The sequence below is a fragment of the Myotis daubentonii genome, chromosome 14, assembly GCF_963259705.1.
Source record: "Myotis daubentonii chromosome 14, mMyoDau2.1, whole genome shotgun sequence".
Lineage (NCBI taxonomy): Eukaryota > Metazoa > Chordata > Mammalia > Chiroptera > Vespertilionidae > Myotis > Myotis daubentonii.
This window is the reverse complement of record NC_081853.1, coordinates 51,925,673-51,947,563: the sequence shown is the minus strand read 5'-3', so window position 1 is coordinate 51,947,563 and position 21,891 is coordinate 51,925,673. Positions and strand designations below refer to the sequence as shown.

General features: G+C 42.7%; 1 protein-coding gene across 1 annotated transcript in view; it reads right to left on the bottom strand.

The window, feature by feature from the left end:
* Positions 1–701: 701 nt before the first annotated feature.
* OXSR1 (oxidative stress responsive kinase 1) overlaps positions 702–21,891 on the bottom strand; it is a 69,848-nt gene continuing 48,658 nt past the window's right edge. Inside the window, exons 9-18 of the mRNA XM_059664411.1 lie at positions 21,181–21,229; positions 20,466–20,531; positions 17,388–17,510; positions 14,361–14,393; positions 11,413–11,559; positions 10,625–10,689; positions 6,372–6,424; positions 4,556–4,624; positions 3,987–4,051; positions 702–3,346 (exon numbers count right to left, since the gene is read on the bottom strand). Of these exons, the coding sequence (XP_059520394.1) occupies positions 3,272–3,346; positions 3,987–4,051; positions 4,556–4,624; positions 6,372–6,424; positions 10,625–10,689; positions 11,413–11,559; positions 14,361–14,393; positions 17,388–17,510; positions 20,466–20,531; positions 21,181–21,229 (745 nt within the window). The 3' untranslated portion in view covers positions 702–3,271. The remainder of the gene's footprint in view (positions 3,347–3,986; positions 4,052–4,555; positions 4,625–6,371; positions 6,425–10,624; positions 10,690–11,412; positions 11,560–14,360; positions 14,394–17,387; positions 17,511–20,465; positions 20,532–21,180; positions 21,230–21,891) is intronic.

Genomic DNA, 21,891 nt, shown 5'->3' with positions numbered 1-21,891 from the left:
CCGACCGTGTTAGAGAGAATGGCCAAGTGGAGGGGTGCTGCTCCTGCTGTGCCCGTCCCCAAGACACCAGGGTCACTTTTGAATAACCAGCACCCCCTCTCTGTTCCCCACAATAGTCAGAGTCCACTTTTATGGCCTGCTTATCTTAAAAGCAAACTCAATCAGCTCTGATACTGCCAATTCCAGGACTTGAGCTCTGGATGACCAAGACCCACAAGCAGTCCTATCATTGGTCATGGCCACCTTCCTGGAAGGGATTATGCTCAGGGAGATTACTTCTCTAGAAGGTGGAGGAATAGAGGGGCCTAGAATCTTCTATGAAACCCCACCATTGCAATCTCAAAGCCAAATGGAGACAAGTTCAGCCCTGCTCTGAACTTTCCTAAAGGAACTCTCATGAGCTTGACTCCAGCACCCCTCCCCGCCCACACCCACAAGTAGGATCAAGTCAGAAAAGATCAATGTTCGGCGTTCTCTATCCCGTCCTGCCAAACTTCTCCGGGTGGATCCTCTCTCTCCCCTTTGGGGTTCCAGCTTTCCCATGTGTACAAAGATTCTGTAGGTCACAGACATTGTTTAAAGTTTATGTGCACTTTCGTTTTTCTGCATTTTTAAGAAAAATTATAGTAGAGACTCTCTGACCCACTCCCCATTCCTCCCCACTCACCGCTACTAAAGTAAAGATTCCTTACACCACCACAGACAATTTACTCTTTATTGATTAAAAATGAAGGAAACATGCAGCAAAATACAAAGTCAAAAAAGGGGTGGGGGTGAGTCAAATATTTTACATCTTCCATAATCTAGCACACGTCGTAAGGAGGAACCTCCGTTTATTGATACACTATTATTCTATCCTCCAGATTATTAAATAGAATCAGCTGGCTCTAGGATTTGGTTCAAAACGTAAGCAAAAAAACCAAACAAATCCAATAGTCATTCAGAAACACCATACATTTCACAAACAGCGTTGGCACAGGTTACCTTGTGCTAAAGTCAGTCCCTACCACAGGGAGTCCTGGGGACCTTGGGAAAAGGGTGTACCCGGAACCACCCACCACTCCTGGAAAGGAGCGAGGTCTCTCACTAGGTCACGTGCTGTCCCACCTGGAAGTTTCTGTTCACTTATTTTCTCAGCATCACTGCGCGAGGCGGCAAAGGGAGCCCACCATACCGCATGCACGAGAACGAACGCTGTCCTGCAGCCTGGTGACTCCTCATTCCCAGCAGGCAAACAGTGAACTGGGAGCAAAGAGAAAGCCCCAGCCACTTCCACTGCCGTGCTTGTCCCACTGCCGTCCAAAGGTAATGGCGGCTGGAGACGCTGAGCAGGATGGGCTGCTGCTTCCCCCGGCCTGGGCTTTCATCGCCTACAAACAGAAAGCCACACCCTTTGGACTCATAAACAAGTAGATGATGATGGGCGTATTGGACACCAAAACACAGACTCTAGGTAAGCGACTAGTCTTGCGCCAAAGAGGACACTATCTCTTTTTCAAACTTATTCCTACCTCCCTGTCTTTATTCCCTCTACCTGCCTCTAAAAAAAATAAATACATTTTTTTTTAAAAAAGAAAGAAAAAGGTAAGTATTTTCCCAGCAAGCTGATCCACCTTCTTTCCTCTCCCATTAACAATCCTGCTTGGACCAGGGACTTTGGTGTCTGATCCGTAATCTACTTTCTTCCCAACCTCCGTCTCAAAGCCATCCTCTCTCCTACTCCCCAACATCCACCCCTTTCCCAACATGCCTTTGCATCCAGGGTAGGCTAAGAAAGCCCGTGACTAAAACTACAAGCTCCGGATGAAACAAGAGCTGTGACATGTCACCTGTAGGGAGAGCCTTGAGACACTCCGAGAAAACCAGGTAAAGCAATCTTGCTATTCACAGACCAACAATGCTGGACGTGCTGGAGCCACTCCCTAAGAGGCAGCTCAGCTCTCCCCGCTTCCTGGGGCCAGAGCCCCTCTGTGTGTGGTGTAAGGCCAGATTGAGGATCCCTTACATACACAAAACGCGTCAGGGCTCTTTGCAATTAGACAAAGGCTGACTGTGAAACAGTAGGGAAAAAAAAAATCAACCCCATTGATTATTCACAAATTGCATTATGAGTGCTCTTTTTTAAAACCTAAAGAATAATTTACATTATTTCTGTAGAAAATCAAATGAATACTGTCTGTCAGAAACCCTAGGTCACGGCACATGTGGTTTCACTCTCTGCCTTGGGCCAGGGTCAGTGCACCGCAGGATGGACCCCTCCGAAGGTCAGTGCAGGCGAGGGGCGGAGCAGGCCTCTCCGGCGCAGTGGCGTCTCCGTTATTGCTGCAGAAATCTCAGCCTTGCATTTCCTCGTGACTTGGAGGCCAGGCAAACTGATTTTCAGGGGAGGATTAAGGAGCAGTTTTTCAATTTAATTTTTTAAATTCTGAAAATAAATAACTTCCACAATGACATGAGTTATGATTTTTTTTTTTCTGTCCAAAAACCACTGCTGGGAAAATTCACTTTAACAAGCCGATACTTGGTATTTTCTCTAAAAACAGTTCCAAGTTCCACTTCGAAGGATCCGATGGCTGAAGTTCGACTACAGTCAGATGTTTTGCACCAGCTGAAGTTAAGGCTAGCAACCCTTTCTGGAGGGAATAATGAAGAGGGTGCCTGAGAGCAGCTTCAGCAAAACGCTTAGAAACATCATGAACAAAACTCGAAGACGGTTTAGGCTGCCTCCATCTGAGGCTGTGCTTTTTCCTAACAAAGGTTGCTAGAATTCACATCAGATTAAAGAAAAAAATCCCTAAATTAAATGCTCTGGGCTCCAGCTGGACAATCAACTTTTAATTGCTACTCCCGTGGGGTGAAGAGACATCCCAAGGTGCCCACGTCCCGTCAGGTGTGGGAGAAGAGGCGGCACGAGGAAGCCCGACACAGCTGCTACTTTCCACCCAGCGCCACCAACAGAGTAAGGCAAGATGAGCTGAAAGATCTCCTCCTGGCTGAGGCACGCAGGCCTCTTCGCAGACGGAGGAAGACAGGAGACATGGAAGTTGACTAACGGAACTCTGTAAGGGGATGCTGGCCACTGGTGATCCAACTTTTCTTTCCCTGTGGGAAACGGGGGGTGATGGCAGGACGAACATGAGGAAAGACCTCGAAAACTCCTAGCTGGGAAGTTTGTTGCTGGGTTCTTTGGCAGTAGTGGGTTTAGGCCACAGAAGTAACAGAGATACGCATGTGTGGGATCTTCTGAGGCCTCCTCGTCCAGGGCCGTGATTTAGCTGATGCTGAGCTGGGCAAATCCTATTAGTTTACCATCATCCGGAATATCTGAGCCTTCGACACCAGATGCCTAAGAACCAAACAAAATGAGAAGCTGGGGCTATTTATAAACAAATCACAGGTAGCAATTAAAACTGATATGGGGATTGTGGGAATGCAGGCAGTAGGGGAGAGGTCCCTGGGATAGAAACAGAAGGCAGATGAAGGGATCTCTTCCAGAAGGGATGGGTCTGGAGTCAAATTAGCTCACAATCTCTCCTGAGCACAGTCAAGGGCCTGGGGTAGGAGGTTTCCTGGGAGGGCAGAGAAAGAGAGGGCCCTCAAAGGGAGACTTCAGCCCAGGACCTTGGGGAGTGGCTAAGTGAACACAATCCACGATATTTTAAAATTTTCATCACCTAGCCCTGGCCAGTGTGGCTCAGAAAGGTTGCATTGAATCCTGGGTATTGAAAGGTCGCAGGTTTGATTCCCAGTCAGGGCACATGCCCAGGTTGAGGGCACCACCCCCGGTCAGGGTGTGGGCAGGAGGCAGCTGATGGATGTTTCTCTCTCCTCTCTCTCCCCTTCCTCTCTCTAAAATCAATAAAAACATATTTAAATAAATAAATAAAAGTAAAATTCTCATCACCCAGAGAATATGGAAGCTGGTCTGCAGGAGTTACTGGTGTGTAAAAAGGAAGATGGTTTAATAAGGAGGAGGAGACAAATACCAGTTTGAAAGTGACAGATCGATTCGACTGAGGTTCTTCCACAATTTTCTGCAAATTAGCTGCCACTGTAATCAAACAGAAAAAGTAATGAGCTTAGTCGATCCATTTTCAGCCATATTTTAAGAATTTAAATGGTAGTTTTTAATCTTCTATGTACAATTAAAATGGAAGCAGAAAGTTTCATCACTCCCCAAAGCTGACTGTGCATTATCTTACTGCCTGCTTTTTCTAGGACTAACTCTAAAGATTTCTGTTTACCTCTTAGCTCCACAAGGGTAGCGCTCATCCTCCAAAATGGATTGGACATGGCCACGCTTACTTTAACTTGTAATTTTTGTCATAGTCTCCCAGCGATCTGGGTGGGCTTTTCACTATCACCAAAGGTCACAAAGCAAACTCAGGAGTGACATTTTCTTTTTTTGTAAGGAACTGTGCCCAATACTTGTTATTTCAGCCAAGCCAAGGACCATTCCAAGAACCACTGATATGCCCTCAGTGGAATCAAAGCCTGGTTTTCTTGGTCCTAAGTACACAGAGACGGGGGGAAGGGTAGAGCAGAGTGGAGTTACCTATGACTAAATCCCTTCCATCCACCAGGCCAGCAGAGATGAGTTCCTGAGAGACGCCCTCTGCGGTATCTGCAAGGACAAAGCAGAGGTGTTCCATTTCTTGTGCGGCACGTCACTGCTAACCCTCCGAGCAGGCGTTGGCACTGCCAGACTTCAGCTACTAAATCTACAGAACCAAGGAGGCAGGTGGAGGTCTTCCTCCCACACACGTAGTTTTAAGCACTGGGATTATCTCAACTGAGGAATTCTCACAGGTCTAGCTGGAGGGCAAAAGCAATACAACTAGACAGCAAATGTGAGCTCAAGGTAAAGATAATTGTCTCAATAATGGTGTCATGTCAGTGGGAGAGCACCTGCCAGGGACGCTGCTGAGGAGACGCCTGGTCCAAGGGCAGCCTGGCCGGTGCCTCATGAGCTCTGAGACGTGATGGCAAACCTGCCACATCCCCATGGCTAATAAAACAGTGATTTTTTCTCTCTCTCAATTAAATCTTGAAAAAATAAAACGCAATCCCTTGTTTTTGGGATCACACGCCCAACTTTTTGCTGAAATCTTTTATGATGATGATGATGGGCTTTTCTTCATAGCTAATTATGTTGGGTGCTATAATCTGAGCAACTGTAATGAGAAACTAAAACGATGAAGACAGAGTATCCCCAATTACCCTCACCCCCCACTGAGTCAGTGACGCTCCCCCCGAAGGGCTGAACCCTCAGCCCCTCAGAGGGGACATGCACACACTTGTGCAGACAACCAGCACTTTGAATTAGTTCTTAAGTATGTGACTCTGCCTGGTTTTTAAAAAGTACAGCGACTACCCCTCTGTACATCTGCATCTACTCTCTTCTATAGTCAGTTGCTGATGATATAAGGCAGCAAGAAGATTAAGCATGGCACAAAGGACAGGTATCTGTTTGCTGCTGGCCACTCCCCAAATCTGAACACTGAGTAACGAAGGCAATAAGCCATGTTCCAGGGAGAAGTTCATGGCCAGAAACTCTGCACGACAGGCTCAATTTTAGCCTTGGGAGAGACGAGTCTGGAAGCCTCGTTTTTTCCTTCTTTATTGTCATGAGGATAACCATGTCCAGTGATAAGAGCAAGAACTTTGCCTCTGACAGATATGGGTTTGAATTCCAGCTACGCCTCTTCCCAGCCAAGTTACTTCACCTGTCTCTTGATTTCATCATCCATACAATGTCGGTAATCTTTATGTAGTGGATTGTTTTGAGAATTTAATGAGATAATGTACATTATCAGAGCACAAGTCTGGCCAACAGTAACAGTAAATTAGAACTGTATTAATTACTGTTTGTATTATACAGATGACCACTGAACAACATGAGGGGTAGGTAGGGGCTCTGACCAGCAGTGCCGTGGGAAATTCTGGACTATCCCCACAGCTTAACTACTAATAGCCTACTGCTGACTGGAAGCCTTATCAATATCATAAACAGAGAAGTAATACATATTTTGTATGTTACATGTATTATGTGCTGCAGTCTAATAATAAAGTAGAGAAAAGAAAACGTTATTAAGAAAATTACAAGGAAGACAAAATACATTTACAGTATTCATTGAGAAATCTGTGTATAAGCAACCCACGCAGTTCAAACCCATGCTATTCAAGGGTCACCGGCACTAGATTTTCTGAATGAGGTGAGCAGTAACGAAGTGCATTATTTTATTCATATGCCCCCAATCTGGAACATTTTTATCATCCTTTACATAACATATTTCAAGGACAAAACTTCACAACACCTCTCACTAAACAAAGCAGCAGTTACTTTAGCTCCAGTTTTTTTGATGACTTACCTCTCCCAGGAGTAAATTCGAATCGAATATCATTTAGTTCTTTTTTGGAATTCCTATGAAAAACACAGGATGTATAAAATCAATTTCTGAATTTACCCACACAGACTCTGCCAACATATATTAGGAAAGCTGTGCCTCAAGACTGTCTTGTTCCCAAAGATCATATCATTAGTCCTAATGAGATGAGAGAAAAAAATCAGAAGTAAGTTTTAATGGATGGGTAAGATTTGGGCAGTCCAAGGAGATGGGGAAACAACTGGGCCCATATCGGCAAAGAGTTAACATTTGACTCCACAGATCCTCATACGTGACTGGCAAGGAAAAGTTACACACACCACATAGACTGTACTGAAATTAACCAGGCTCCCTGGAGGTTCTGGTTAAAGGTGGAGAAATTAGAACATTATGTCTAATGGCAGATATGTCTGATCACTTAGAACCCAAATCCATTTTATCAAAACAATGCAGAGGGCTTAGGACTATTGACAAATACTTGAGGAGGTTCCTGTTATTGTGCTTAAAATACAGCTACCCATCTCCAACACAACCTGCCCCCACGTGATTTCAACCCTTGCACCGCCTTCTCTGCGCCCTGCATCCAGACTTGTACTTCTGCATGTATACTGCCTGAAATTTGTTTTTAGCTATTAGTACATAATCCAAATCAACTTCCAACCCAGACTTGATTATCAAGTGAGGCATTTCATTTTCTCTTTTTTCCATATTCCTCCTTAGTAGCTAAGAGTGATATATATATATAATCTGTTGACTGTATAATTGTTCAATCTATTCTTTCTGAAAGCTGATTAAAAGTAGGTCCGACAGTTAGCATCACTAGTTATTTAACTGACATGTCAAGCACCAACACCTTTAAAGACAATAATATGCTCTGATCTGAAACTCTTTCATCATTTAACCTCAAAGTTTTCATCAGCGAGAAGAATCTAGCCCCCTCCTCCATAAACAGGATTGCAACATAGTTCATTAAGAAACCACCCTCTAGAAAGCTAACTGCATCACTTCCAAGTACCTTCTCCACCTTCCTGGAGCACACGTCAAGTAGAAGTTTTGTACTGTCTACTGACTGCTAGAAGGCAGCATAACAAATTTTCAAAAAGAGACAAGTAGTATTCTCTAAGTACAATTAAAATAGGATGAGATTACTAAGACACTCTATTAATTCAGAACTATTTGAGATGAGATAGGGTACACTGAGGAGGCTTTTGTAAAGAAAAGGTAACCAGATCTGCTTTCCTCACATTTATGGCATAATTTCATTGCTCCTAGTGGTAAAATCAAAACATTCTCCAAACAGCTCTTGCTACCTCTATCTCTAATTATGGTCATATCAAGAGGATGACTAGGAATTCATATGTGGAAGGAGGAATGAGTCAATATAATTTAGTGAAAGTCTTTTAAAAGTGTTAGAGTACAGTTTAAGAAGGCCTGAGCCATCTCATATGATGCTTCTAAAACTAAATTGTTTTCTGCCCTGGCCAGGTAGCTCAGTTGGTTAGAGCAGTGATGGCGAACCTTTTGAGCTTGGCGTGTCAGCATTTTGAAAAACCCCAACTTAACTCTGGTGCCGTGTCACATATAGAAATTTTTTATATTTGCAACCATAGTAAAACAAAGACTTATATTTTTGATATTTATTTTATACTAGAGGACCGGTGCACAAAAATTTGTGCACTCGGGGGGAAGGGGAGGGTCCCTCAGCCCGGCCTGTGCCCTCTCGCAGTGTGGGACCCCTCGGAAGATAACGACCTGCTGGCTTAGGCCTGCTCCCGGGTGGCAGAGAGCAGGCCCAATCCCTAGGTGCAGCCCCTGGTCGGGCTCAGAGCAGGGCCGATTGGGGAGTTGGGGCGCCGCCCCGTCATGCACAGAGCAGTGAGATTGGGAGGTTGTGATGCCACCCTCAGTCACGATCAGGGTAGGGCCGATTGGGGGTTGGGGCACCGTCCCCTGTCACACTCAAGGCAGGGTCGATGGGGAGGTTGCGGCGCCACCCCCTGTCATGCACAGAGCAGGGCCAATCAGGGGGTTGGGGCACTGCCCCCTGTCACACACAGAGCAGGGCCCATCAGGGGGTTGGGGCACCGCCCTCTATCACCCACAGAGCAGGGCCGATCAGGGGGTTGGGGCGCCGCCACTCTCACACTCAGGGCAAGGCCGATGGGGAGGTAATGGCTCTACCCGTCACACACAGAGCAGGACCCGTGTGTGGGGGGGGGGAGGGGTTGGGGAGCTCCGCCCTATCAGGCACAGAGCAGGGCTGCTCAGGGGGTTGGGGCGCCTTCCCCTGTCACGAACAGAGCAGGATGGATAGGGAGGTTGTGGCCCCGCCCGTCACACACAGAGCCGCAGGGCGATCAGGGGGTTTGGGTGCTGCCCCGTCACGCTGATCCCGGTGCCGGGAGGCATATTACCCTTTTACTATATAGGGTAGAGGCCTGGTGCATGGGTGGGGCCGGCTGGTTTGCCCTGAAGGGTGTCCTGGATCAGGGTGGGGGTCCCCACTGGGGTGCCTGGCCAGCCTAGGTGAGGGGATGATGGCTGTTTGCAGCTGGTCACACACCATTCAGGGTAGGGGTCCCCACTGGGGTGCCTGGCCAGTCTGGGTGAGGGGCTGAGGGCTGTTTTCAGGCTGGGAGTGACTGAATTTCCCAACCGCTCCTTTTTTCCTTTTTTTTTTTTATTCTGGGCCAGCTTTAGCTTGAGGCTTGGCTCCAGCTCTTAGACCTCCGGCTGAAAGTAGGTTTCTGGCCTTTGCATACAATGTTGCGATTCTGCTGGCTGAAGTCCCCGCGGTATCTGTTACAATGTTTGAAACTGCAGGCCCAGAGGCCTGCAGCCTCAGGGGGGTAACGTTGGTTTCCTCCGTCACCGAAGCAAGCAAGCCTCATGTTAGTTTCAAGCTGCCTGGCTGCAGGCCGACATCTTGGCTGACAGTTAATTTGCATATCTCGCTGATTAGCCAATGAAAAGGGTAGCGGTTGTACGCCAATTACCATGTTTCTCTTTTATTAGTGTAGATATTTAAATGCCATTTAACAAAGAAAAATCAACCAAAAAATGAGCTCACGTGTCACCTCTGACACGCGTGTCATAGGTTCGCCATCACTGGGTTAGAGTGTCATCCTGATACACCAGGTTGCAGGTTCAATCTCCAGTCAGGGTACATATAGGAATCAACTAATGAATGCATAAATAAGTAGAACAAAAAACCTCTCTCTCTTTCTCTTCTCTCCCCTCCCTCCCCAAATCAGTAAATAATTTTTTATTTTTTTTAAATATATTTTATTGATTTTTAAATATATATATATATATATATATATATATATATATATTATTGATTTTTTTACAGAGAGGAAGGGAGAGGGATAGAGAGTTAGAAACATCGATGAGAGAGAAACATCCATCAGCTGCCTCTTGCACACTCCCCACTGGGCATGTGCCCACAACCAAGGTACATGCCCTTGACCGGAATCGAACCTGGGACCCTTTAGTCCATAGGCCGACACTCTATTCACTGAGCCAAACCAGTTAGAGCATAAATAAATTTTTAAAGTTCATTTATGAGTACTTTATAGCAATATAACATTCACAGCTATTCTGATAAGAATGCTCTGGAATCCTAATCCAACTACCTGCAAAGGGAGAGAGGGTTAAAATGAACAGATCGCCACCATGGCACTTCCTGCGAGCTATCAGTTGCAGCCCCACCAAGAAGCATCAATTAGAGCACTTGCTGTAAAATAGAGAAACAGACAAAACTACACACGTAGAAGTTTTCCCTCCACTTTTAAGGAGAAGGCCTTTATTTGCTCTCTCACAATCAGAAAGCACTCCACTCTTGGGTTAGTTGATCTCAGAGTCCATGCTATTTATATGGTCACAATTACAAGACTAATTTTCAGATAAGCCCACTTAGTGCTACTCCCCTAAAAACTGTTCCTCGGTTAAAGACCATATTCCTAATCTAAACGACCTACATTGCAAATGCACAATTAGTGGAGAAACAATGAAGAGTATGTACCAGTTGACTGTCAACATCCAAGGCCTCACGCTGCTCCTATTATTTCAGAGTGAAATAATACACCTGCAAGCAAATGCACCCGATGCCAGGAGGACACGCAAGCCTATCTGGTTACTCTTGGGCACAGACTATTGGAACAAGGAGTAACTTTCGAAGAGAAAAGAGCGTGTTCAGAGTATTCAGAAGACAAAACAAAACAAAAACGTCGACTGACCTTAATCTTAGTACTAGGCTGATGGGGATCTTGGTTTCCTGTGAACCTGCTCCTGGAGACAGAGCCTAAAAAGCATTGAAAGGTAGAGGGTCACTGCCAGGACTGCTACGCATGGAGGTGACCGCTGCTCATCTGCAGAGGAACCGTCCACTTGGCAGCAAGCTTCTCCATCGCCAGGTGAGGCCATCCTGGTCCCGAGGACGTTCCCTGCTGTGGGAGGACACGCACTCCAAGGCAGCAACTTTCCCCACTGCTTTCATAAGTCTGTGTGCTCCAGAGTATGTGGATTTACAGATGACATTCCCTCATTTTAATAAAGTCAACCCCCATAAAACTGACAAATATCTTAAAAAGAGGAATACTGGAAAATCAAGGATTGTAGACAGTATTAATAAATACCACAAACAAAAGTGAACAAAAAGAGAACAGTCGACAATTTTCCTAGTGTCAAGATAACTGTCAGCTGCATTCTGAAATTAAGCATAATAAGGATCTAATAAATGGCTGACAACATTAACCCCCAAATTTTGATGTTTGAAATGTTTCCATTGTTAACATTTTTTTTTTTTTTTTTTTGCTTAAAAATCTGTGTGATCCTTATAAAACTCTCTTATCTGCATACATTTAAAACTGGGGGAAAAGAATTCAAACTTGTTTCAAAATCTACCACCTAATATACTAAGGTCACCTTATTATATTTTATTAGGTCACCTTATTATATGAGCACATTCCTGTCTGCTTTTTACATCTTCCCAGAGGCTAACCACTAACGCATGCCCCTGCTTTACCTGAGCTGTTTTTGCTGGCTCTGCGGGGGGTGGGAGAGAGACTTGAGTTGGCTGTGCAGGCGTCTGCCCAGCTGGCTGAGGTAGATGAGCAGAAATCTCTTCTGGAACTTGAAGTAAAGTACCCACGGGATCCGTTGTTGGAAACAGCTGTAACAGAATGAATATCCTTGAATAATGTTTCATTCATCGCCATTGAGCAAGGTTGGCTGGACCTCAAAAAACAATGCATTCTTTTGTGTCTGGCTTCTTTCATAGCATAGTTTGTTCAGTGATGCTGCAGCATATATTAGTAGTTCACTTTTTTCTTCTTCTTCAATATAGCAGTTCATTGTATCATACTTACTTTTAACCACATCTATTCTGCACCCTTTGCTCAGCAAAATAGCACATTCAAAATACAAATTTAAGTATGCAATACAAAATTATACAAGCTACCTTTTTCTATGTCTAGGGACTTTCCATTACTTATAAAGAAAGACAATCAACCAGTAATTCCTTAGCATAGCTGAAATGCTTTTCAAAATGGATATGAAACTTTATGACTAACATAGACATTATATATGTTATTTTGCATGTTTGAAATATTTCTACATTTTAATTATGTAACTTGGAGAAGAAAAGTTAGTGAAAAGAAATCAAATTTAGAGTTAAAAGAGAAAAAAAATCAGAAGGACAAGAAGAGAGGTCTAACAGCTCATCCTATCTAATAAAAGAGAAAAATGGTAATTGGCGTACGACGATACCCTTTTCATTGGCTAATCAGGGCTATATGCAAATTAACTGCCAACTATGATTGGCAGTTAACTGCCAACAAGATGGCGGTTAATTTGCATATGTAGGCACAATGCAGGGAGGCGAAAGGGAAAGCAGGAAGAAGCCCCCTGCCACTGACAGTGATCGGAAACCCAGGGAGGAGCTAAGAGCTGGGGGGCAGGGCAAAGGCGGCCCTGGGGCCGCCTTTGCCCTGCCCCCCAGCCATGATCGGAGAATCAGGTGCCTTTTACGACCTGGCCAGTGATAGCAGGAAGTAGGGGTGGAGCCAGCGATGGGAGCTGGGCACGGTCGAAGCTGGCAGTCCCGGGAACTAGGGGTCCCTTGCCTGGGCCTAAAGCGGAGCCCATGATCGCAGGCCGCTGCAGCTGCGGGTCCCCGCTGCCCGGGCCGGACGCTTAGGCCAGAGGTGTCAGGCCTGGGCAGGGGCGGAGCCTGCAACCACGGGGAGCTGGGGGTCCCCTGCCCAGGCCTGACACCTCTGCCAGAGGCCTCAGGCCTGGTCAAGGGGCCGATCCGGTGATTGGTGATTGGAGGGTGATGAGGGTCAACTCCTCTGGCCGAGGCATCAGGCCTGGGTGGGGGGCTGAGCCGGGGATTGGGGGGATATGATGGTCCCCTTGCCCAGGCCTGAAGCCTGGGTCAGAGGCGTCAGGCTTGGGCGGGGGGTGGAGCAAGCGATCAGAGGGAGATGGGAGTCCCCTGCCCAGGCATGATTCCTGGGCCAGAGGCCTCAGGCCTGGGCAGGGGCCAGAGCCAGTGATCAGGGGGAGATGAGGGTCCCCTGTCCAAGCCTGACACCTCTGACGGAGGCGTCAGGCCTGGGCAAGGGGCCGATCAGGCGATCGGAGGGTGATGGGGGTCTATGCCTCTGGCGGAGGCGTCAGGCCTGGGCAAGGGGCCGATCCTGCGATTGGAGGGTGATGGGGGTCAACGCCTGAGGGCTCCCAGTATGTGAGAGGGGGCAGGCTGGGCTGAGGGACACTCCCCTCCCCACACACACCCAGTGCACGAATTTCGTGCACCGGGTCCCTAGTAATATATAAGCAAAATCAAGGAGATGAGGAAGTAAAATTTTGTGTTCATTTAGTTTCATATAGAGGAAATCAAAAGTTACTCACTGGTTCTGGATTTTGATAGAAAAACAGAACTTTAAGATTAGTTTTCAAAATGTTAATATAATTATTAACACTTTTCAAAATGAAGCATGCACATATATGTTTGCCAAAAATAAACACAGAAACAGAGTAATGAGAGGATGTGGAGAAACTGGAAGCTTGTGCATTGCAAAACAGTACGGTGGTTCCTCAAAAACTTAATAACAGAATTATCGTAGGATTCAGCAATTCCCTTCTGGGTACAGACCTGAAAGAATTGAAAGCAGGGACTTCAACAGGTATTTGTGCAGCCATTTTCATAGGAATTTTATTAACAACTAGTAGTCTGGTGCACGAAATCCATGCAGTAGCGGGGAGGTGGGGAGTTCCTCAGCCCAGATTGCGAGAGGGCACAGGCCAGACCGAGGGACCCCACCAGTGCCCGACTGGGGCCAGGGAGGGACACGGGAGGTTGGCCAGCTGGGGAGGGCTCCAGGGCATGTCCGGCCCATCTCGCTCAATCCCGATTGGCCAGACCCCAGCAGCAGGCTAACCTACCAGTTGGAGCGTCTGCCCCCTGATGGCACATCATAGCGACCCAGTCGACTGTCTGCCCCCTGGTGGTCAGTGCACATCATAGCGAGCAGTTGAGTGGCCTTATCATATCATTAGCATATTACACTTTGATTGGTTGAATGGCTGACCGGATGACCGGACACTTAGCATATTAGGCTTTTATTATATAGGATAGTCAAAAGATGGAAGCAATCCAAGTGTCACCAACAGATGAATGGATAAACGAATGTGGTATATACATACAATGGAATATTATTCAGCCTTTAAAAGGAAGGAAGTAAATTCTGATACATGTTAATATATGAACACTCAGCGCCGGCTGCCTCGGCCCTCACAGCCCAGGCTTCATCCAGAAGGTTGTCTGGACGGTCTTCAGGATGGTTGTTCTGCTGTTTGGTCTAATTAGCATGTTAGCTCTTTATTATATAGGATGTGCTTAACATTAAAACCAAACCCAAACAAAAGCCCATATTCTTTAACAATTCAATAATCACAACTACTTACCTCAGAATTTGATAATTCTTTCACTCGGGGAGACTAAAAGAAATACAAAAAAAGAAGCCTTGTTAACTCAAAACTCGGGTTACTTGGTCAGTTCCAAACTGCACAGAAAGCTGAACCACAAGTGAACTCCATTTCTTCTGATCCACACATTCACTCACCGGCAACTCTCGTGAAAGTTTTCAGGAAAAAGAAAACTGTCGTGACTATTGCAATCTTTGTCCAGGTGGCCTGTACTGATGGTATCTGAAGAGTTCACAACTTGAAGTTTATAAACAAACATAACGAGACTGAGTTCTCAGACAGCAGGAAGGTCACATTTTTCAAAGCACAACTTTCTACTAATTATGAACATATTATGTGTGTAATGTACCAGACCAAATGTCAACCTTCAAGCTAATATTTAATAATTCTCAACACAGGGTAATTATGATTATGGGCTTTAATGAAGAAAACTCTAGAGCCAAAATTGAAAAACCAATTATAATCTATCATATGAAAATCTAAGCTAAAGTTATTTAATAAATCAAAACAGTTAGTAGTAATTCTGGATACTACTGGGGAACAAAAAAACAAAAACTTTATCTCTAAACAAATACCAATTTATGGTAAATTACCAAATATGGATTTAGACTAATTAAAACGTCAGTTTGGGTTTGTTTTAAAATTCTCATCACCATTTTATTAAGGAGAATCAAGGTCTAGCTAATAGCTAATGTATCACAGCAAGTATATGGCCAACCTCAAACCTTGTTAAAAAAAACAAAAAACTTTATTATTTGGAAAAAATGTCAAACTTACATAAAGAACAATACAAAGAACACCAGTGTACCCTTTACCCAGATTCACCTATTAATAGTATTTATTCCTCATCTGCTTTATTGTTTCAATGCTCACTTTCACTTTAATAGATAATAATAGTTATTAATAAATAGCTGTTTACCACTGAATAGTTATTGTATTTCTTAATAGGGATATTCTCTCTCTCTTTTTTTTAAAAAATATTTTATTGATTTTTACAGAGAGGAAGGGAGAGGGACAGAGAGCCAGAAACATCGATGAGAGAGAAACATCAATCAGCTGCCTCCTGCACACTCCCTACTGGGGATGTGCCCGAAACCAAGGCACATGCCCCTGACCAGAATCGGACCCGGGACCCTTGAGTCCGCAGGCCGACGCTCCATCCACTGAGCCAAACCGGTCAGGATATTCTCTTACATAACACTACTGTAGTTAGCAACTTCAGTAACTTTAACAATAGTACTTTTATTGATAGTCCATAATCCAACTTTTTTCAACAGACCTCATTTTATAGCCTGTTTTTCTTCCAGTACAGGATAAACTCTAGGGTTGTGTATTGCAGTTAGCGGTCATGTCTCTTTAGGTTGCTTCTATCTGGCACATAAATATTTTTGAAGAATACCCCCCACACACTTTATTTGAATAGAATGCTCCTGATCTGTGTTTGTCTGATGGTTCCGCTTGATCTAGACTAATTATATGAACTCACAGCTGGAATTCTACAGTGTTGTGCCCTTCCTAGGGTTTCATATCTTAGGGAAGCATGTGCTCGTCTGCCCCTCGTTAGTGATGTTAATCATCTACTCAGGGCAATTTTTGATTTCTCCAGTATGCAGGAACTATTTTGTATTTTGCAACTAAAAGGCACTCAGTGAAGAAACACTTTAAAACCATGTAAATATCTTGCTCATCAAAATATTCTCCTATACTTAGCATCTGTTGATGATCCTTGCCTGATCTAATCTTTATGACTGCTTTATGGTGGCTGTAAAATGATAATTCTCCCTGTACAACACTCCTCAACATTTACCAGTCAGCACTGGCATGGCAGTTCACTACAATGAAAAAAACCATTCCTTTCCCCCATTTATTGTTGTGGACTTAATAAATTATTTATAAATTATTACTGCACTTAATGGTTTTAATGGTTAAATTCTCGCTGATTTGGCCACTGGGAGATCCGTGAACCAGGCTCATCTATTATTATGATTTTTTTGTTTTAATAAAAAATATTTACTTTGTGACAAAAGAAGGTATTCCAGATTCATCTTGTATATTATCTGTGAAAGCCCTGTAATCAGCCATTTCCCCCAGAAGCCTTCGTTCTTAAAAGCAGGCAAAGATATACCACTAGCCACTGCTCCTCCCACAAAAGGTTCTGACCAGTCAAGGCTATAATGACCTCAAACATTAATATTTCCTACACACATTGGAGATTCCAATAACATGTATATTATGCTGCTTAATGTTTGTATTAGCTCACTGATTCTCTTCATTTTTTATAAATCCTTTCCTCAGTTTCATTTAGCAGTTTCTATTGCTAGCCTTCAAGTTCATTGATCTTTTCTTGTACAGTGTCTAATCTGCTGCTATTCCCATCCGATCTATTTTCCATCTCAGACATCACAATAGTCTATAAATTTAGTTTTGTGTTTGTTTCCTATTCTTGGGGGTGAGCCCTAAAATCACTTCAGGTATTAAATTTAGGCAACAGTGATACAACAAATGAAAACAAGACTATTTTCACTGCTTCTAGCAAAAACTAGCATACACACATCATCATGATCAACAAGGTTATATCAAGTAGATATAAGAAGAGATGAGATGCACTATTACTCTTCGGATAGGAGGTTAGCAGGCCTCAGGGTCAAAGCTTCTATTACTATTAGTCTTTCAAGTTCACTAATCTTTTCTGTGCAATGCATAGTTAGCCATTAATCCCCCCCCAATGTGCGTTCATCCTGGACACTGCAGTTTTCATCTCTAGGCTTGGGTCATTTGTATGTGCCCCAAATATTATCATATTTAAACAGACCTGCCAGTTCACTTCTCCATGTAAAATCAATTGGGCTCCTGATATTGATAAGTTGTTCAAGAAAATTCTGTCACTTGGATTTTTTATATTTTAGGTGGGTAGGGTGACCAGAATTATAGAATGCAGTATTATCTCAAAGGCTTCAGACAGAAAGATAGAGCTCTGGCTGAAGCATATAGTTTCACAAAACTTACCCTGAGTTGTGAAATTGCTGCTTTCCCTTCCTCACTTTCTTCATCAAACTCATCATCACTCCACTCCCAGCCTCCATCTTCTGTCTTATGGAGACGGCCGCTGGAACCTGGTACTCTCCGAACCTGCTCATTGGAAGAGAGACGTAAGTTATGCTAATGTTGACATTTATTATATAGAAAAGTCAATCATATTCTCCTCTCCTTATACTACTTCAACCCAGCAGATAATCATTCTCCTCTAAGTATCCTCCAGCCCTCGCCGGCTCAGCTCTGCTCGTAATCTCCACTCTTTCTTTACTCACAACCACTACTTTCCCTATACTTCTATGCTCTGAAATCGAACATCATCCAAGTCCTTATGTGAAGTCATAATTTTATTTAAAAATCACAAGTATACCTGTACAATTTTAAGAGCCTTATAGCTGTGTAAATTTTGTTAAGAAAAATAACAATCTCCTATCTTTCATCCTATTTATCATAAGCAACCATTTTCAACTCGTTAGCTTATTCTTTTGGATTGTATTTTCATCTCTCTATGTAACATGGTTTCATTATTACCCATTTTCTTATTTTAGGAATTATCTATTGGACTTCCTACTTTGGAAGTTGAGAATTTAACCCTATTACCACCCCTCTACTCTTTTCTCAAGATATATTATTTTGGTTAAATCAATATTCAGTGTTTACATAACCTGATTACATAATTGATATGGCTGAGCCTTACTGTGCATTATAATTACTTTTCTTTCCTGCATAACATTTTTGTTTTCCCTGGAGTTAATATTTGCTTATGTCTGTGTACTTGTCAAATTTATCCCTCGATTCTCTCCCAGCTATGTACGTCTCCTCCCAGCACATTCATGCACAGTAGGTATTCTGTATCAGCGTCATCTTCTGGAGGAAGACTCCCACCAGAGCCTCCTCATCTGCTCCCCCAGGAAGGTTTCACACCAGGTCTAGTACTTCTGATCTCCCTCTACCATCATCCAGAGGACCATGCTTTCTGGATCATGTGACTTCCCTCTTCTTAGTTTAGGCACTTTCCCCACCATTAGCCTGGCTAAAGCCATGCATTTCTAAAACATATCTTTATTCCATCTCTGCATCTCACTGACAGTTTGCCTGGTTAAGAAAAAGTCTGGATCAGAAATTATTTCCTTTGAACATGTTGAGCGTAACTGCTCCACTGTGATCTGGTTGCCAGAAGCGCTCCTGAGGTCGTTCTGACTCCTGACCCTGATTCTGACTCCTGCTCCTGTCTGTGATCATTCCTCCTTCTCCGACAAGCGTTTTGCTTCCAGTTCTCTGAGTGATCATGGCGGTGGGCCTCAGCGTTGGCCTATTTTCATTCATTGTGCCGGATACTTGGGCTCTTTCAATCTGGAAACTCATGACCACTAATTTTAGAATTTTTCCAGAATTATTTATTCGATAATTTCCTTTCTTCTGTTTTTTTTGTTTTCTTTTTAGTTCTCTTTTTCTGGAATTCATTTTACTCATCTGTTGAATCTTTTTAAATGATCCTTTTACTGTTCTTGTCTTTTCTCTCTTGTTACCTATTTCTTGGCCTTTTAGCTCTGTTTTCTGGGAAACATCCTAAACTTGACTCTACAGCTTTTGTACTGAATTTTTTCATTTATTCTATAATGTTTTCAATTTCTAAGAGCTTTATGTTGGTGGTGCTGCAATTCTCTAAATGCTTTTTTTCAGTAACAGCTTTATTGAGATACTAGAGGCCCAATGCACGAAATTCGTGCAAGAGTAGGCCTTCCTTCCCCCGGCTGCCGGCACCAACTTCCCTCTGGCACCTAGGACCCGACTCACAGCCCCAGCTTCATCTGGAAGGTCGTCTGAAAGGACATCTGGTCTAATTAGCATATTATGCTTTTATTATTATAGATAATTCATATACCATACAGTTAACCCATTTAAGGCATATAATTTAATCATTTTATTCAGAGTTGTGAACCCATCTCCACAATGAAATTTAGATTATTTTCATCACTTCCTCCCACCCCACCCTCCAAAACCCATACTCATTATCAGTCACTGCCTATTTCTCTAAAATCCCTCCAGTCCTAGGCAACCACTAATTTACTTTGTCTCTATAAATTTGCTAGTCTGGGCATTTCACATAAGTGGGATCTCACAATATGTGGCCTTCTGTAACTGATTTCTTTCAATTAGCATAATTTTTTAAAGGCTCATGCTTGTTATGGCATGTATCAATACATCATTCTTTCTTATGGCATTAAACAGATACATGACATGTTACATATCCATTCATCAGTAGATGGACATTCAGGTTTTTTACACTTTTTAGTTATTATGAATAATGCTGCTATGAACATTTGTGTACATATTTTTATGTGTACATGTTTTCAATTCTCTTAGACATGCCAAGAAGTGGAACTGTTGAGTCATATGGCAGCTTTGTTTAGCCTTTGGGAGAACTGCCAAACTACTTTCTAAAGGAGCTGCACCATTTTACACTTCCATTAAAGTGTGAGGTTCCAATTTCTCCACATCTTTATCAATATTTGTTATTGTCTATCTTTTTTATTAGTCCTCCTAGTGGATATGAAGAGGTATCTTCAATACTTTTGTATGGTGTGAGGAAAAGAGCCCAACCTCACAACTCACTCTAGTTTGCAAATAGTGATTTAACACAGTGTAGAATTCATTCATCAACAGCAGATAGCAGAGTAATGTGTAGGCATTCAGTAGATAAATGATATTTACTGAATGAATGTATCAAAGAATGCTAAAGAAAGGGCTGAAAGAAAATGAGTAATACTCAGACTGTTAACAAAGTATTACTTTTTATTGATTTTTTTTTTTTTTAGAGAGAGACGGAGAGAAACCAATTGGTTGCCTCCTATATGCACCCTAACCAGGAACCGAACCTGCAACCTGGGCAAGTGCCCTGACCAGGAAACGAACCAGTGACCTTTTGGTTCATGGGACCACGCTCAACCAACTGAGCCACACCAGCCAGGGCAGCAAAGTATTACCTTCAAAATGCAAAAGTAAATCGACTCAAAGCAATTTGCCAGGAAAACCGAGTTAAATACCCACCTTTTTAGCTCTTTCAGAAATGGTTGGTGCTCTCTGCAATAATTTTTCTTGAAGAAATTCTTTATTCTGGAGAGGAAAAATAAGTATTTTTTCTTATAACAAGTTTTTATTGACAAAGAAGTTTTTATTGACACAAATTAAAATGTGACAAATTAAATGTTTTATAAAGAAGTTCAAGAAACGCTTCCATTTTTTTATTCTGAAGCTCCCTTCGGATACTGCTAACAAGGGTTTATAAGGTGCCACAGAGTTTTAGTGTATTGTTAGGAACCATTATCTATGAAAAGTTTGCTTTATACCCTATGTCCTTTGGGATCATGGTCCGATACTTCCAAATATAGTAAATTCCCACTTATCAGAAATCTTTAGGAAATGAGATGTTTAGTAATTTAGTAGTCAACCCTGAAATGAGAGTTCAGTATTTTTCATAGATTATATTTATAATGGCAAAATTTAACATTCATTGTTCCTGTTATAAGTTTAATCTATTGACATTTAAATTAATTTATATGAAAAATAAATTTACTTATTCTAAATCAGGTATCTAAATTACCAAAGACTGTATAAATGGCAGCCTCTGCAATTCTTTGATCTACTACTACCATTCTTCTAAACACAACCATATTAACATAGTACAGCTTCTGAGCAGTGAACCTACTTTAGGTAACTGAGGAAGAGAAAATGAACACAAATATCAAAAGTTAGAAATTCCTACCTTTGCTTTTTGGAAAAACTTGTTCCTCAACAATTCTGCTGCTGTTGGTCTAAAACCAGAAAAGAAAGCTTTTATAATTAATTCAAATGTAATATGGGTTTTTATCTTTAAAGCTGAGAAAACTATGATAAACTTGGTATAAGACATTAAGTAGAATAAAAACTCATGTAGAAATGTCCTGACAATAATTATTGTAGGTTCTTTGACAAAGTCATTAGGTGAAATTTCTTTTTGGAAGCATGATTTCTCAGTGGCTTCCAATACATTTGCTATTTAATATTATTTCCCAAGAAGTAGGCTAGAAAATGTTTACTTTAACACGGCATAAAAATACATCTAGACACCAACAGCAGTGTGGTGACGGCCAGGGGGTTGGGGAGCAGGGTGGTGCTGGGTGGAGCTAGGCAAAGTAGGAAGAAATGGGGACATCTATAATAGTGTCAACAATCAAACTAATATTTTTAAAAGAAAAAAAATACATCTAAATTCACAAAGTCCTCTGCTCCTTGCTATGTGGCTGCTTGCTAGCCTTCAACTTATTAACATATTAAAAATAGATTTCACTTAAAAATACTCTACACTTAATATTCTCCAAATTTAATCTAAATTCAATTTTACTCAACTGTGCAGAGTCTTATTTCCTTTGAGTAAAGGCATCATACCAACTTGACAAATTTTTAACTGAGTATGGCTGAGAATAAAGAACAAGCA